This window comes from Equus przewalskii, chromosome 7 (assembly GCF_037783145.1).
Source record: "Equus przewalskii isolate Varuska chromosome 7, EquPr2, whole genome shotgun sequence".
NCBI classification, from domain to species: Eukaryota; Metazoa; Chordata; class Mammalia; order Perissodactyla; family Equidae; genus Equus; species Equus przewalskii.
In genome coordinates, this window is record NC_091837.1 from 69,090,354 (window position 1) to 69,108,442 (window position 18,089).

At 51.9% G+C, this 18,089-nt stretch overlaps 1 protein-coding gene across 41 annotated transcripts in view; it reads left to right on the forward strand.

Annotated features, from left to right (window-relative positions):
- CTIF (cap binding complex dependent translation initiation factor) overlaps window positions 1-18,089 on the forward strand; it is a 297,253-nt gene that overhangs the window by 145,808 nt on the left and 133,356 nt on the right. For all 41 annotated transcript variants that reach the window (XR_011542724.1, XR_011542725.1, XR_011542726.1 and 38 more), the window contains one exon: window positions 10,706-10,782. Coding sequence is in view for 31 of the 41 variants with exons in the window: in XM_070630175.1 (XP_070486276.1) it covers window positions 10,706-10,782 (77 nt within the window). In the remaining 10 variants the exon portion in view is untranslated. The remainder of the gene's footprint in view (window positions 1-10,705; window positions 10,783-18,089) is intronic.

Sequence of the window (18,089 nt, forward strand, 5' to 3'; positions counted from 1 at the left end):
TTTTAATCGAAAGGATTACCACCTTCATTTTTTTTCCCAGCACGTTTGTCGCTGTTTAAATTCTTTCACTTTCTAGCTGCATCCTGTTGACTAGCACGCCCCCTTTGTAGAGTGGAAGCCCTTATCTGTGCTTCAATCCACCATTGTACCCGCAGCACCCAGATCCGCTCCTGCCACCTCACCGCTGTGGGAGATGTGTTGTGTGAATGCATGAAAGCACAATTGGTTCCTCCGGGGAGGAGCGGCGTTTCAAGCCTCTTGTGCCTCCAGCATCCCTGCGGGTTCTGGGTCAACCTGAGAGGGGAGGCCTCCCTCCACCCCACAGCCCCCCCCCCCCACCCCCACCACTGCTCTCCCTGTGCACTCTTGTCTCTGTTGTGGCTCAGCTCTTTCGACTTCCCATGAGCCACCTGGTGCCCCACGCACGGCCCCAGCCAGGCTGTCTGACGCAGTGTTTCGTTCACCGTTTCCCCTGAGTTGGGGTGAGAGCTCAGTGTCTGCACTGCAGAGGCTGAGGTTTCAGTGAGCTGCGCTTCTTTCCCCAAGAATGTTCTGGATGTAGCCAGGGAGCTCAGGAAATGGCTGGCTGGTGGATACAGGTGCCCACATTCTAGGATGGCATTATTGGGGGTGTGAGCTGTGGCTCCCTGGCAGGCTCATGAGGGACACGGATGGAAGTCTCAGGGTGGCCGACCTTCCTGTCATAGAGGCTCTGGGTGCAGACGGGGTGATTCCACAGACTGTGCCAGAGAAAGGAAAGGGGTATGTGGGGGGCTGCTGAGGATGGGGGTGAGGTGGACAACTGGGGAAATCACTGTGCCACCCCCCTGTGCCAGGCCAGAGCAAGCTACCTTATTGTCAAATAACCTCATTTAATCCTCTTAGCAACCCTCTGAAATAGGTATAATTCTTTATTATTGCCATTTTCTAGATGAGGAAAATACAAGTTTAGATAAGGCAAGCATCTATCCAGGCTCCCACAGTAGGTGGCAGTGATGGCATTGAAACCAAACCCAGCCCTGCTGGGCAGCCCCGAATCTGCTTTGCTTAAAGACCCCGGTGCTGGCTTGGCAAATCCCAGGACATGGGCCCTGTTGCTCTTGGGTGCTGCCTTGTCATGGCCTCCTTATTGTCCCTGCATGTCCTCTGCCTGGCCAGCTCTGGCCAGCAGTGCAAGGGGCAAGAGGGTGCTGAAACCGTTCATTCACATGAGGCCTTAGAGGCATCCCCTGCCAGTGGAGCTCACCCTGGATCTTAGCATCGCTGGTCCAGGTGGTTTGGGCAGGAGATCCCTCCCCATGGCCCACAGATGCCCTCACACTTACCAAATCCAGACTACTGCCAGTGTGTGTAATGAGCCGCACCAGAGCACATTCAGGAGATGCCAGAGCAAAGCCATTAAAGCATGTCTCCCTGTAACCTCACTGGGGCCATCACCTTTCTTAGGCTGCCTCTGTCAGCGTAAGAGCCTGCTGGTAACTCAGAGGGTAGCCTTAGGCATCCCTTCCTCCAGGGGTTTCTTGCACCTTGCATGTCCCGCCTTGTGACTTCCCTTGGTCTGGAGTAGTAAAATCATTTATCTGTTCTTCCCAGCAGCCTGTGGACTTCTTTGGGACACAAGCAGAGTCTCATTTTTCTATGTCTGTGACACACAGTGTGGTCGCAGAATGTAGTGGCCATCCTCTAAGTGTGTGTAGAGCCGTCACTCTTCTTCCAGAGTCTGTTGCTTCTGTTCCCAAAATGGTCTTTGAACCTCCCAAGCACATGAAACTTTTCACCGACTTGCCTGCCTCTCAGAATTGTCACTTCCCCATCGAGGCCAGAGCATGAGTATTGCTTCGTCTTGATCTTGCTTTATGGAATTTTTGAGGATTTGCGTCTTATCTCTGTCGTGGACATACTACTCGGGACCAGAATTCGGGCCATATTTGTCCAGTCCTGCCCAGGCAGTTCTTCTGGAGGCTGCAGAACGGACACTGTGCTGTTTCCCACGGCCCCTGTACCTCTCACATTTCTCGTGCCTTCTCCTGCCTCTGGTGTGCAGCAGCTGGAAATGTCCCTTGTCAGGGGAGTGGCGAGCATCTGTCTGCCCCAGTTCCATTCTCTCGTGTCTGTCCCTGTGTCACTGAGCATCAGGGACACCACGTGAGCCCAGGTGACCTGTGTCCAGGACTGCCTCTGGACTCAGTCCTGGTCTTGTGACCTGCACAAGGCCCTGAGCCGCTTGGTCTCATCTGGGCTTTGACACAGAGAGAGTCATAGTCATCCCTACACACGTACACGCACACACACACACACACACATGCGCACACACACTCTTCACAGTACCGCCCTGGTTGCCAAATGGAAGACTGACCATGGTCATTGAAAAAAACAGCCCTTTAGTAATAGTTTCCTTCACTTTTTATACCATATAATATAGAAATAATTTTCTAATATTTTTCTGTTGGTTCTTAGTCCTTTGTGTCAGTGTTCTCACCTACTTTTTCTGTTTATTCAGAAGTTATCAAGTAAATGCCATTTATATTTGACACAGCCCAGTGGATTCTTCCTGACATGGCTATCCAACGGAGTCCGGGATTGGGGCGGGGCGGGCAGGGATGGTCATGTTTGCTGCCCATGACTTCATGCATATAATATATCAATCACAACACCTAAAGTTGTATCATGCTGAATTACTTAGGACTTTTTTGGTTGTAAGTGACAGAAACTCACCTCAAAATATTTTAAAGATAAAACAGGAAATGTATTGGCCCATGAAATCAAAGGAAGACGTACATGGTCATGATGAAGGAGGTAGGAGGGAAGGAAGGAGGTAGGAAATATTTTCATGCTCTTTCTTTTCTTTTTTTGTGGCGAGAAAGATTGGCCCTGAGCTAACATCTGTAGCCAATCTTCCTCTATTTTGTATGTGGGACACCACCACAGCATGGCTTGATGGGCGATGTGTAGGTCTGTACCCGGGATCCCAACCCGTGAACCCTGGGTCACTGAAGCAGAGTATGCGAACTTAACCACTGCACCACTATGCCAGCTTCTTCATCCTCATTTTACACAGGATGGAGAAGAGGGCAGGATGAGATAACTGCCCAGTGGTACCCAAGTTTGGCAACTGATCTGGGACCCAGCTTTCTTAAAGGGTATGTTTGATTTATTAGTCAAGATTCTTTGGGCTGTTACAGTGAGAGACCCAACTTGAAGGAAAAAAAGAGGGCCAGGTTTTATTGGCTTAGTGCATCCAAAGAAGGCTTGCTCTTGCCAGTGATGCCAGCGACCTAGCCTCTGTAATCACAGTGCGGTGCTGGCACAGCTCCCCTGGAAGTCAGGTGACTGCGGTGGGCTCTCACCCCGAAGATTGCCACAGGCAAAATATTCATGTACAATTCAGGGGGCTCATAGACTCCACTAAAACCTGTCCAGAGAGCCTAAGTTAAGCTCCTCTTCTAGAAAAATGTTAGTTCTTGTGGAGCCAGCATCCGTATGGTATCATTTCAGAGTGGGTGGAGTTTAGGTTCAAGCTCCAGCATGTGAGTGGGGGATGGCCGGAGGAGGGGTGGGTGCCCTGTGGCTCAGAGGCAGCCTCTGGCTCTCTTCCCTTTCTCCTTTTATCTATGTTTTTATACTAGGACTCCAGCTAATGTATTGTTTTTAAAAGGGTCTCTACTGATTAAAAAAAATAAATTAAAAGAAAAGTTAGAAAACCACAAATTTAAACGTGGGCGAGCCCGCCTGCCCCTCCACCTTTTCTTTCTGAAACAGGTCAGCTTCTTTGAATAGCTGTGCAGCCTGGAGATTCCAAGAATTTTAGAAACATTACCTGTTTATTTCAGCTCGGACGTGACCCACACATCCTGTCCACGTGGGACAAGACCTTGGTAGGATAACTTCTTAGAAGCTATGAGAAAACATGACCCCCAGCAGGAGGAAGGCTCCGCTGAGACAGCTCATTGTCAGAGGAGCTGTACTCGGTATTTTTATGGCCCTTTAAGTTGCCAAGTGCTCTGGTTCCTTTGTACCCTTCACCTGGGGACGTCTCCCTGAGTCCTGCTGGAGACGAGTGAGCCTGGGGAGTCCCAGCTGGCTCTGCCCGAGGGTCTGTCCTGCCTCTGTGGGGCTCCAGCTCCCTGGGCTTGCCCAATGGGCATGGCAGAACCAATGTCCAGTTCTTCTGAGCCAAATGAATCGTGGGGCCCTCCACTCTGGCTCCTCTGGAATTTTCTGGGGGGAAGGAAGCCATTAGTTTCTATGAATTTAATAGCATTTTTGGGAGTGACAGGAGCCTGGTGGCACCAATACGTAAGCTCATGAAGACGAGGGATGGTGGTTTCCAAGAGGCCAGAGGGGAGAGTTGGTATCCAGGTGATGTGGGCAGACAGGTGGGTCTTTGGAGAGAGCAGGGCTGGGGCCACAGGGCACACCTGGTCAGGTGAGGACGCCTCCTTGCTTGAGACCTCTTGCCACTGCCTCACCTGGGCCAGGATCCTCCACCTTCCTTTCAGATTCCACACTTCGCGGCTGGACCACCTCCCACCAAAGGCTACATCAGCTGGACACCACGTACGTGGTTCATCTGGGTCTTCCGCGTTCTGGGGGATCCTTCACACTAAAGAAGAGAGGTTCTCTTGCGTTTGTCTAATGCTCTCTCCCTTTACAAAGAGCTGTTGTGTGAGAGAGAGAAAGATGACAGACCTGTAATATGGTTAGGCCTGGATGATTTCTATCAGACCCAGGTCTGGGGTTAGTGGTCAGAGATCAAAGGTCTGGGAATACCAAGAAAATCTCCCCTGGCAGGGAGGTGGGCATAGGATTCCGTGAAGCTGCAGGCTGTGGGATTGAGCTCTGTGGGGCATTTCTAAGCCTCGTCAAGCAAGATTGAAAGAGAGTCACGCACAGCAGCAACCAGGGCCCCCTCACTCCCCACATACCTGTGAGTGAAGGACAGGGGGAACTGGGCAGCTGTGAATACCACCCTCCAGCAGAAGAGGAGCAGAAGCTTGCCAACAGGGCTATGCCCAGGGTCGTCTCAGGGGACACAGCAAGCACACGCAGGCAAGCGTCTGCAGGGCAGACATAGAGAGGGCGTATGAACCCATGCCCGGTGACACAGCTCTCCATCCTGGGGCCTGGTGGCAGCGTCATGGAGCCAGCTGTGGCTCCAGCACAGGTCGGGGCTTGCTCTCGGCCATCCCTCCTCACTTGTTGGAACCCGGAGTGCATGGCTGGGCACCAGCCTAGGATCCTGAGCTCCTAGGGCTGCTCCTGGGTCTGCTCCTCTGGAATTCTCCATGTGATACGCCTGGCCCAGAGTGGGCTCTCAGTGCTGAATGGAGAAGAACCAAGGATTGGCCAATGGGTGGATGGATTGATGGATGAATGTCAAGTAACAGAGATCTTCCCTGAGCCCCCACCCCCACTCCCACCCCCACCCCTGCTGCTCTCATCCCGTTGCCCTGCCTTGTTCTGCTCCATAGCGTTTTTCGTCATTTATCGTATTATGTACCTATTTGTGTGTTGTTTTCTTTCACTGAAACGTGTGCTCTAGAAGAACAAGCATTGTGCCTATTTCTTGTTGACTACTGTATCTGCAGTGCCTAAAATAACAATATCTATAGGCTGAGTGGAGGGATGGAAGGGTGGATGCAAGGGTGCTTGGGTGGTTGGAGGGGAGTCTGGGGCCCAGTGGGAGTGCATCACTCTTATCACAGACTCAGCTGGTCACAGAGCCACTAAGCACACGTGCTGTCCTTGCTCAGTGTGCTGGCTTTGCCTGCCCTCCCTCCCTGTACCCTCACCCCCAGACCCAAGTTGTTTGTTTATAACTGTCATCTCGGGGCAGGGCCCCTGCACGCTCAGCCTGGGGCCCGCAGCTCTGCTGGCCGGCCTTTAATCCCTCGGAAATACCTCCTGCCCCTGGTTGTGAGATATCAGCCCCAGCCTGCCCCGGAATGGGCGGATTTTACATAGCGTGTTTCTGCAACCAGAGCGCTAATGTGCTGCCCCGCAGTGCTGCATCCTCCACCAGCACTGACCTCTGGGACGGGAGAGTGTGTGTGTGTGTTTCATGTGTACTCTGCCAGTGCCGCAAGCAGGAGTATTATCTTCCCTCTCTCCCTGGAGAGCCTTGGTTTATGTAATCTACTTGTCTCCCAGGCCCATTTACTTATCAAAAGTGGTCAGAGGTTAGACAGAGGGGGGACTGCAGCCAGGTCTCAGAGCTAAAGGGAGAAGCGTTCTCATGTAGAGAAATGGAGGAAGACCACGCAGCACCTGGGATGGGGCAGGGGGAGGCTCCAGAGGCTCTCCTGGCTCCCACCGATGAAACACACAGAGCACCTGGGTAAACCAGAAGGCCCATGCTCTCTTTTACGGGGGGCCTCATACCTCAACTGATGTCCACGTGGGGATCTTTCAAAGTATGAAATGGAAGGATTTGTTGAGTAAGGAGTTAAAGCAAAGGCCACTGTGTGCTCTTAAAGAATAATTCTGACAAGCCTGAAATTTCCCATTCTCCACTCGAGGGATAAACCCTAACTGAAAAGTAGGGAAGGCTCTCTGTTCTAAACCCAGAACACCATCTCTTCTGGCCAGGCCTAGAGATACCAATTCATGCTCCTTTCCAGATTCCTTCCTTGTCACTCCTGTCATTGCCAGCCCCTTGCCTAGGACATGCCTCCCTTTCCAGCTCTATCTTATGGACGATGTTTTAGGGCACCTGCTTCCTGGAGAGTAACTGAGTGAGGGGCACTTTTCATTGTGGCTAGATCTTTTTCTTTTTTTTTTTAACACTTGCTATTCCCCCTACCTGGCATATACTGCCCCCAGATATTTTTTCCACCTTTTAAAAATTGATATATAATTCGCATACCATAAAATTCACCATTTAAAGTATGCAATCGAATGGTTTCTGGTATATTCACAAGGTTGTACAGCCATTATCACTAATTCCAGAATATTTTCATCACCCCAAAAGGAAACCCAGCACCCATTAGCAGTCACTTCCCCATTCTCGCTCTCCCCAGCCCCTGGCATCTACTGATCTACTTTCTGTCTCGACAGATTCGCTTCTCCTTGACATTTCGTAAAAATGAAATTGTTCAGTGTGTGGTCTTTGGTGACTAACTTCTTTCCTTCAGCATGATGTTTTCAAGGTTCATTCATGCTGTAGCATGTGAGAATTTCCTTCCTTTTTATGGCTGTGTAATATTCCATTGTATGGCTGTACCACATTTTATTTATCCAATCATCAGTTAATGGACATCTGGGTTGTTTCCATTTTGGCTGTTATGAATACTGCTGTGAACATGCGCATGCAAGTCTCACCTCTCACCACTGACTTTAAGGAACTCCTGCTAGCCTGGGTCAGCAGCTAATCTGATGGCAAGTGTGTGGCTAAGCACAACTTTTCTCCCTCTTTCTTCTGCTGGCCTCACGTTTGCCCCTGTTGACACCCAGATGCCTTTGTTCTGGGGGAAGTGTGGGCGGCATCTGGAGTTGTGTGTGTCACTTGGTACCAAGACCAGCTTGAGTTTGAGGAACAAGTGGCTGATTGAAGAGGGTTCTCCAGTAAAGCGTGTGTAAGTACAGGGCACCCCATTTTATGCAGGAGAGCCTGAAAGTTCTATGGAAGCGCCCCAGGAAGGTAGCTGTCATTCCTTTATGCACCGTGATGTCAGTAGGCTGGGACCCAGGTGGCTTTGTGGGTGGGACCAGTCCTCTATAGCCCTGGCACGGATTGTTCCCGGGGAGGGAGGACCTCAGAGGTGCAAGGCTTTGTTCTGTCACCTTTGTCACCTTGTTCAGCTGATTTCGAGCCTCTCCCTGGGGTCTACCAGCCTTAGAAAGAGAGCGCAGACAGAACCTCGCCATCCTTCCCAGCACCACCTGGGTCGCCAGGCTGTCTGCTAACTGCCTCTGCCCTTCCTGACCTGGGCTTCCCACGGCCTCCTGCAAACCACCTCCGCTGGACTCTTTCTGCCAAGACTGGGGGCTCCGTGAGGACAGGGAGCAGAGCAGCCCTGAGCAGAGGGTCAGGATCATGGGAAAGATGATGACGATGATGATGATGATGATAATGATGGTGATGACAACAACACTAGAGATGCTCATTGAGGTTTACTATGTACCAGGCACTGCTCTTCATCCTTTACATGTTTGTTAACTTGTTTAACCCTCACAAGGGTCCTCGGAAGCTGATGCTATTATCATCTCCATTTTTCAGATGTGGAAACTGAGGCACACAGAGGTTAGATCATCTACTCAGAGTCACACAGCCATGGAGAGGAAGGGCCAGACTGAGTGTTCACAGTCTAGCTCCAGAGCCCACTCTTTAACGACTGTGATATTTTATATATGTACACACATATATGTAAATTAGGGGGGATGGATGGATGGACCCAGAGGTCACAGCAGTGGCTTCCTTAGAAGCCCTAAGTGGCCTGGCGTGCCATTGGGCCACATGGAGTCCTGGCAGAGAGCTGGGACTCCATGCTGAGATTGGGTCCCCAGGGCAGCTCTCTACTGCTGCGGCCAGTGTCAGGGGAGAAGCCAGGATGCAGGTCAGAGTCCAGGACTCTCAGGCCTGGACGGCAGAGGCTGGCTGGACTCGTGGAAGGCCAAGTGTTACGGACAGCTCCCTCTGCCCGGCCTCCGAGCTGAGATCCCGAACCAGGCCGCCAGCTCGAGGGGGAGCCTCTGCTTCCTTCCATTGTCTACGTGGGGCACACCCAGCGTGTTCCTGCAGTGACCTGGGGCCGGCAGGGAGCGAGGGAGGGAAGGGGCCAGCCTGGAGCTGGGTCGGGGTGGGAGAGGGGAAATGAGAGGGGAAGACTTGGTGTTTTTCCTTATTTGTGTTTTGTATTAAAGAAAGCAAATAATATCCTTTGAGAAAACCATTAAACAAAGCACATCCTAAAGCCACAGAGGCCCATTGTGGCTGCCTGGAGCCCGGAATTCATTCATGCCTTTCTGGCTGATTGTTGGAGGCAAGAGAAAGGGTGGGAGGGAGGGGCTGTCATTAAAATATATTTTTGAAATGTGTCGTTCCCTCCCTGGACTCAATAGGAGTCCAGGCCAAGTGTCCATAACGCCAGGGTCCCCATGTCCTCTTGAGCCTGTTATCCTCCCAGTGCCCCCCAGGAAATGCCCCAAGACTAGCCAGTCCCAGCACAGCCAGAGCTGCCAACATCCACTCCACACCTCCCCTTCATCAGGGGCTGAACCCTGAGTCTCTGGGGCCAGCAGGGCCCTCCGCCGTGGAGCCATATGTGGAGGGCTGCATATGCCCTCGCTGTAGGGGATCTGGGCTGCCAGCCTCACAGAATTGCCTGTCTCTACCATTGAATGAGCTCTCGGGGCCTCAGTCTCCCTGTCTCTCAGGTGTGTGTGTTGGGGGGCACTCTCCAGCACACTGGGGCCTGTCACATATCACCCTGAGCGTGCCCAGGGCCCTGTGGGTGGCATGGGGGTGACACTCAGGCTGTGGACTCTGCATCAAGGCCTGTGTCTGGGTGTCCCAGGCCCAAGCCAGAACCCCATCTCCTCCTGGACCCCCAGGCCTAGGAACCTCCTACCTCCCAGCCCCCCACAGGCTGCCCATAATGGGATGGCCGTGCTCTCCCCTAGGTCCCACCAGAACACACTTTCCTAGGGGGAAGGGAGGTGGTAAGAACAGAGCCAGCCATCAGCCCAGCTTCTGCAAATAATTCTGCCTGGGGCCTGGCATTTGCAGGATGGCCCCGTGTTATAAGTAGAGGGTTTCTCTCTCCAGCCTTGATGTCAATGTGTAGATAGTTGTTGTCCTGATGACAGTATACAAAAGGCCATCTTGAGGATTTTACCCAGTTTAAGGTTTAAATGGCATTTGAGGGGCCGGCCCCGTGGCTGAGTGGTTAAGTTCGCGCGCTCCGCTTCAGCAGCCCAGGATTTCGCCGGTTCAAATCCTGGGCGCGGACATGGCACCACTCACCAAGCCATGCTGAGGCAGCATCCCACATGCCACAACAAGAAGGACCCACAACTGAAAATACACAACTACGTACTGGGGGGCTTTGGAGAGAAAAAGGAAAAATAAAATCTTTAAAAAAAAAAGGCATTTGACTATTTGCATGTTTTCCCTAACTACTCCCCAGGAGTATAAGTAACGAGGATCTTGGGCAAAAATTACACGTGGGGCTCCTGGACTAGGGTGAGGAGACGTGAGGCCTAGCCATTCCCTCTGCATGAGGCTTGGGGTTTGCAAGGAGGCTGCGCAGCGTCTCCTTGCTCCTCTCAACCGCTCAGAGAAGAAGATCCTGCCATTCCCTTTGTGTGAGGAAGCTTGATGTTAGAGATGTAAACGGTTCTCCCAGCCAGGGAATCCAGGATCTGGCCCCAGCTCTGTTGCTAATTCCTTGTAGGACCTTGAACTGGCTCATTTGCCTTCCTGGACCTGAGCGTTCTCATCTGTAATCTGAGTGACTGGATGTGACGAATTCTAAGGTCCCCTTTGTGTCTCTATTGTTCTTTGGTTCTGTAATTCCAGCAACATCGCCTGAGGGGAAATTCACTAGCTCTAGTATTTTCCATCTTTCAGTCTGGATTTGGTGGTCAGAGTCTAGTCTTTCCAAGCCCTCGATCTCTTTTTGTCATGGATGGTGTTAGCGTTAAAAGGTCTTGGCTCTCTTTCAGAAGTTACTAACCATCCCCCCTCTCTTCCCCTACAATGCAGGGCTACCACCCAATGCCCCATGAAGTGGAGATTGCGCACACCAAGAAGTTGTTCCGGAGGAGGAGGAATGATCGAAGGTAGGAGAGACTCTGTCACGAGCTTTTGGGTTTTCTTGTCCTGCGTCGGTTGTCTATGGCTCCGTCAGTTCAGGCCTGTGTTTTGCTTTTGCTTTTCCTGGTCACCAGCTGATGCTGATGAGATGAAGGAGGCACGGTGGGTGGTAACTGGTTGGGCAGCAGCGGCTGCACTTCTCTTGGTGGGCCCCGGGAATGGATCCCTTCAGTAGTCCAGGGCGGGTGTCGCAGTTCAGGAGAAGTACTCTTCCCACTGACCTTACAGCAATAGTAGTCTTCAAGGGACTAGGACCTAGCTGGCGCGTGTTTTGAGACATGGCCTCCAGGAGGCTCTGGAGCTCACAATTCCAAGGGCATCTGTCTTTCCTCCTCCCCGGTCACCAGGAGTCGTCCCTGGCCCGTGCTCGGCTCTGCTGTGACAGTGACACACAGATCAGCAAATGCACGTGCTACTGTTTTCAAATGCGTGGAGGAGCTCGTTTAAACTAAGGCAGAAACCAGGATCTCCCTGGCGCTCAAGGTCCTGAGGGATAGCAAGGGGCTAGAAAAAGTGCCACGAGGGAGCCCTGGATAGGAGCAAGCTCCTGAGGCTGGATGTCCTGGGAAGGCATCCTTTGTTTCCTCGAAGGCTTTCTGACCTGGGAAGGTCTTAAGGTATATTTCAAAAGGAAAACTCCAAAAGCAGAGTAATATTTATAGTACGTGGCCATTTGTGCACAAGAGGGGTTAGAGTATATTTTTTGCTTGAACGTGCATAAGTGATTTCTGGTTAGAAATATAAAAGAAGGAAGGAGGGGAGGGAAAAAGAGAGAGAGAGAGAGAAAGAAAGGAGGGAGAGAGAGAGAAAGGGAGAGAGGGAAAGAGAAAAACGCTTCTGCCGGAGGAATTAAAATGACGTGTTCCTCTACAGGGAATTTCTTCTTAGATAAAGGTGATGGCTTGTGGTTTTACCTTTAATGAACAGAGAATGTTCTCTGAGAGCCAAGAAACAGCCCTGCCAACATCCCTGCTCAGAAACTGGAAGTGCCTGTTCTCAGGCACCTGCCTTGAGACTAGGGCTGTGGCTGACTGGGGTCCCCCATCCTTCCCTCCACATATGGCCCTGAACGAGGGGTGTTGGGGGGTAGCCACAGCTTGGGGTGGGTGGAGGACTGGGCACCCCGAATGCCTGGTCATCAGCCGGTGGGATTTAGTGGGACTGAAACAGCCCCAGAGGACAGTAATTGTACAACTAGCTGGGAGGAAGGCAGTGCTGGCTTAGAAATCAGATCCACCAGGCACTTTATGTCACGGCATCAGAAGGGGAAACTGAGCAAGGAGAGTTGGCGCGTGCCCTCTTCCTGGCCTGCCCAGAGTGTGCTTATTACACTGTGAATGCCACCTTTTGCTGTGCAGCTTCACAGAGGCTAAATCCTGGTTTCTGAGTTCCTAGTGGAGGGAGGGAGTAGGGAACACTCCCCCAAAAGGGCAATGGAGTTCCTAGGGAGCTGGGGAGGTGTCAGGGAGAGCAGAGGCTTCGTGTCCCTCCTCCCCTGCCCTGTGGTCCCCAGAGCGTATGTCTGGAGGTATAGGAAGTCCTCGAGGTTCCAGATGAGCAGTCCCCTCTGACCTGCTTCCCCGGGCCCAGGCCCATGGCAGGCTGCGGCTCAGCGTCCAGGTCAGCCACACCTCCACTTGTGTGCCAGGTCGCCTCGCTCAGCAGGAGTCCCCGGGATGGTGGCAGGCCTCCGGAAGGCGGCAGCGTGACCCAGGAGTGTAGGAAGAGGAGCATGACATGCACGCACCAGGAAGCTGACCTTCCGCCAGGCCGCGCTCGTGTTAACAAATGCCCGGTTAGGTCAGCACCCCTCGAAAAGGATGTGGACCCGGGACAAGGTCCAAAGCAAGGCAATAAAGAAAGATGATTAAAGGGATGGAAAGTATGTCCTGTGAGGAGAGGCTGAGGGACGGGGCCAGGGAAGAGGAGGCTGCAGAGGAAGAGCATTCAGGTCAGTAAACTCATGAAAGATTCATACAGAGCGCTGAGGGGCAGCAGCCTCCACATTCCCCGGGACCCCAACCGGAGGAAACCAGCCAAGGTGGAAGGAGGGACGGCTCAGCTGGACCAAACAGGGACTCCAGGAACAAAAGTCATGACCACCAGGGGGTCAGACTCTGCGATCAGGGCTCCAGACGCACATTGAGCAAGTGCCGTGTGGCCAGGGCGCTTCACCTTTATTCACCACCCGGAATACCCTACAATCCAGCACTCAGCCGTCCCCAGGCAATGGGAGCAGAGCAGGCAGCCGGGTAGTCTAAGGACCTCACTGTCTGAAAGCAGGAAGCCAACCGCAGGGGCCTGCCCAGTCCTTGGTGGTGGAGCGTGTGATTCTGACATTTGGGGAATGGCTGCAGAACGTCGCCAGGTCAACCCTACCTTCCCTGCTGATGAAGTATCCATGTAGTGGCCTTGCTGAGCCCCAGGCCTTTGTATTTGACCTTGATAGTTAACACTTTGGTACAGCAGGTTGACTTTTCTAGTATTGAGGGCTTAAACCACACCGAGAGGGGCTTGCGTTCCGTAGCTGGCAGAGGGGGAGGCGACCAGAATCAGGTTTGGTGACCCAAGGGCACAGCCATAGTCTGTGTCATGCCTCTGATCTCTCCCTCTGTTGTGGGGGAGAGCAGGCACTTCTTCCCCCATTTAACAGATGGGTGACTGAGGCCAGGGATGTCCGCCAAGACTGTTCAGCTGAGAAGTGGCAGAGCCAAGCTCGCCTCTATGGACTCCAGTGCTCAGCCCTTTCGTCTCCACAACCTCAGGTGGACCTTTGACCTAGAAAAGGCCAAGAGCGGGGAGCTGGTAGGTGTATAACTGGGCTGTGGCTGTAAGGTCACGTGAAGGGAAGTGGCCTGCTCTGCTCCCCCTGGTGTCTCTGTGGCTCTCCTTGGAATGCCTGCAGGGGACCATGGCTTCTGTCTTCCTGCAGAGTAATGAGTTGTGTCTGATGGCTGTGAACTCTCCGCAGCGTAGGCCGTTGCGGGACCTGAGCTCTGTGATGGCTGCAGGCTCGAGCAGGAATTTTCAAACTGGGCTCTTGAATCTGCATCATATCCCAGTTCCAGGTGACTCTCGCAGCGTCTGGATCTGCCCTCACTGCTTTTTCTCCCAGTCGTTGAAGTCTGAGGTACGTGCCCTGGAATTAGACACTGGGTGTGAATCCCACCTCGTCCACCCACTAACTCTGATCTGGGCACATTACTTCACTTCTTCAAAACTCTATTTCCTCTTCTGTACAATGGGTCTCCTAATTGGGAGACTTAAATGAGCTAATCCTCATAAGGCACCTGGAAAGGGTCTTCGTGCCAGCCCACTCTTCAGATCACAGGGGGTCCAAGGCACTCAGCAGTGGGGAGGAGCCGTCTGCAGCCAGGGGTGGGCTTTCGTCCCTTGATCCCACAAGTGCTGGATTTGCTTGTCAGCCCAGGGAGCTATGCTTGACGTTCCCTCTGGGGGCGGGGCACCCAGGATCAATTTTTCCTTCTCCTGGATCATCTTGTAAAGCTCTTGCACTGTCGGGGCTGCCAGGGAAGGAGGCCCCTCCAGAGCAGCTGTCTGTAGACGCTGCATCCCCATTCCGTGCCCTGCTTCCAGGGGCTCAGTGATTAAAACTGAGTTGTGGATGTCTTTTCTTCATGTTCCAGGAAAAAGCTAAACTCATGAACAGTTCAAAGGTTTTCTCCTTAAACATGTTCTCAAAACTTGGACAATTGGTAACCACTTGCTTGTTTAGGGAAACCAGTCAAAGATATTTTCTGATTTCAGACAAAATTGTGCATTGCATGATATGAATGTACTAAATGAGTGTTTCATGCGTTCCCACAAGAGCAGCGGGCCTCCTGGTGCTCTGTCCCCACCCAAGCCAAAGACCTGCTGACTGGAAGCGGGGACCTGGGGGTTTGTCTCCCGCCCCAAGCTCCTTACCCACAGGATGCAGAGAGTATGGTGGAGCAAAGTCACTGGGGGGCCGAGTCCTGGCCACACTGCTGACCCGCTGCCTGTGTTGACCTTGAGTGAGGTCTCTCACCTCGGGGGTGTGGGGATTTCTCTACTCATCCCCCACCCCCACTCCATTTGAAGAGGTGAACAAACCAAGGCAGTGAACGAATGTCAGAGTCCGTAGGAAGTAGCTTCTGGGATGGAGATTAGCGGGCAGGGCACTTACTAAGGAGTCCCTTAGGATCAATACCTGCAGATGGGAAGGGAAGGGAAGGGAGGAGGATGGGGTGGAGGACAGAGTCGAGTCAACGTGCAGTCTGGGTGGGCGGTTCTGACCCTACGGGGAGTTCTGAAGTTGGGGTGACTCTTTAGAGTTGTCTCGAGATGGAGTGAAGGGGCAGGTCTTTGTGTCACCGTGTCCGCTGATCATCAGATGGGCACTGCCTGGGGATGGAGTGTGACCTTGGAGCACCAGCTCTCTTCATCCCAGGCAGTTTCCATAAGGATTGACAGCTGGGGGAGCAGGAGAGTGTATCATTCCTGAAGGGGGACGTGGGTGGCAATCAGAGCGAACACCGCAGTGGAGCACTATTTAACTCTCCAACTAGGATTGATGGAGCAGCACTCTGCCACATTCTGTGCTCTGAGAACGCCAGAGAAGTTCGTGGTCCCTGCTCTCAAGGGCCTGAGTTATAGCTTGTGCAATGCTCTCTGGCTTCAGAAGCCACCAGAACATGGTACACGACTCTGTAGCATCTGCATGTTCACTCGAGAAGGTTCACAGAAAGGAGTCAACCCAAGGTGGTTACAGAATGCTTCCTGGAGGAGGCGGGCATTGAACCCACTGTGAGACATGAGGAAGATGTGGAAGGGAGATGGGAGGATGTCAGGATGAGAGGAATGTGAAAGCCGCCGTCAAACAGGTGAGGGCGCCAGGGATTCCCACCCCTGCAGAAGTCGCCTCCGCAAAGCTCCCCAGAAGCAGAGCCAGATGGGCGGAGCGCACAGCAGCCACTACCCCGAACTGAGCTAAATAGAAAGGAAAAGCCAGAGCTCCTGGCTCCTGTTGGGCTCCAGCCTAGACTGTTAGAAGTCTCCATAGACCCTGCGGACTCCAGAGCCGGCCCCCTCGCAGTTAGAGCGGGAGGCTAATGGAGGCATGAGCGTTCCATCGCACGATGCCTGTGTGTCTGACGAGACAGGAGAGCTGTTCTCCAAATTAATTTGTTTCGTTAAGTGAGGTCTCAGAATGGTTAATTTACTCCATGTGCAAAGTAGATTTGAAAGGAAGAAGAAAGAAATGCCATGGTCATCTCCAGCTAGTGTCAGATGGCTCCCCTGGGTGAGAGACAGGAGAACGGGCCATCCCCACATCTCTGAGTGTCACCCCTGCCTGGGTCCCCAGGTGGTGCAGTCGGGACACATCCTGGGTGATGCAGGGTGAGCAGAGCCCTCAGCAGCTCTTGCTCCCTCTGTCCTCCGACTGACCATGACTGTGGCTTGGTGTCCTCTAATTGTGGAACCAATTAAAAATTTTGTCCTGCCTCCCTTTCCTCTGCCAACATGTGCCCAAACCTTCCTTGGGTGCCAGGCTCTTTCCCTGGGGATAAAGTTAGTGTCAGCTATCAGATTTAATTTTGCAAGGTCTCTCTGTGACATCATCTAGGTCACTGATGAAAGCAAATAGGACGTCTGGAATTAGTAGTGATGGGTATGCAACTTTGTGAATATACTAAAAATCCTGAATGATGTCATTTAAAAGGGTGAGTTTTGTGGTATGTGAATTATATCTCAATTAAAAAAACTTTTTTGAATGAATAAGGCAAGTCCCAGGATGGAGTGATGTGGCAAGACCCTGGAAACACTCCTTGAATCTCGATGTTTGCAGGGTTCCCCAGGCTAGTAACCAATCAGGAAAGGACGTAGATCTGCTCTGGTTGTGACTTGGTCTGTGCGTATCTGTGCTAGCTATGAGTGGTTGCATCTTTTCCTCCAAATTATCTGTTTGGGAATCTCTTTGGGAGAGATATCTGTATTTTTCTGATTTTTGAAAATTGGAACTGTATGCACATAGCTACAGTCTCCAGGATTCCTCAGACGTGGTCGGGGCCACTTGTGACCTCACACGAAGAGTTCTCTTTTCCTGAGCAACATTACTCTACCCCTCAGGCAAGAAGGTGAAAAGTCAAAGCACGCTTTGCCCGCCCACCGTCTCCTCGGAGGCCCTCAGCATCGTAGGGATGCTCTAGTGGGGTCTGCGTTTCCTGGTCCAAGACTTGTTCTCCGATAGAAGGCAAACCTTTCTTTCAGCCACCCCCTTAATTTTACATCATCCACCCCATCAGCAGCTTCCCGCTTCCCTCCTCCTTCTCACTCTAAATACAAAAATTTAATTTTAGAATTGTCATTAACACTTGTTAAACCCACTCCTTGACAAGCTCTGACAACTCCACCTCATGCTTTGATGGCCATCACCAGTTACGGGAGACCCCTCCTTCCATTCTGAAATCCACCTTACCTCTCCTCCTTTTCACATCTGGGCTCCTGGGCGAGGACCCTGGAGGATTCCTGGGGCCTCCTTAAGCCCCTGTCTTTAAGTCACAGTTGCTTTCTGGAGCTTGATGTTTCCTTTAGCAGCTCAGACCACTCAGTCGTGGAGTCCTTCATGCTATGAAGATGACTATCTTAGATCTTGCCCACCAGGAACTGATCAGGAACTAACCAAGTTCAGAGCCTGGGATCTAACCATCATCCAGTTCACATGAGTTGTTAAGGTACCCATTTTGGAAGTACAGTCAATCCTCATTATTCGTGGATTCCATTTTTGCAAATTCGCCTACTTGCTAAAGTTTATTTGTGATCCCCAGATCAATACTCACAGTGCTCTCAAGGTCATTCATTGACATACACAGAGTAGGGAGAAATTCCAGCCGCCCGACACTCATGTTCCCAGCTGAGGTCAAACGAGGAGATGCTCTGCCTTCTTGTTCCAGCTCTCATACTATAATCGTGTCCTTTTCCTGATCTCTTTAGTGCCATGTTTTTCATGTAGGTGTGCTTCTTGTTGGTGAATTTGCTGTTTAAAAAACCCCCGAGCATAGCGCTGAAGTGCTGTCTGGTGTTCCTAAGCACAAGAAGGCTGCGATGTGCCTTATGGAGAAAATACGTGTGCTAGAGGTGCTTCCTTCAGCCATGAGTTGTAGTGCTGTTGGCCGTGAGTTCAACATTAATGAATCAGCGTTATATAGTAAATGAACTGTCTTTAAGCAGAAACATACATAAAATGAAGTCATATGTTGATCAGCTGGAGAAAATCTTGTGACCAGAGGCA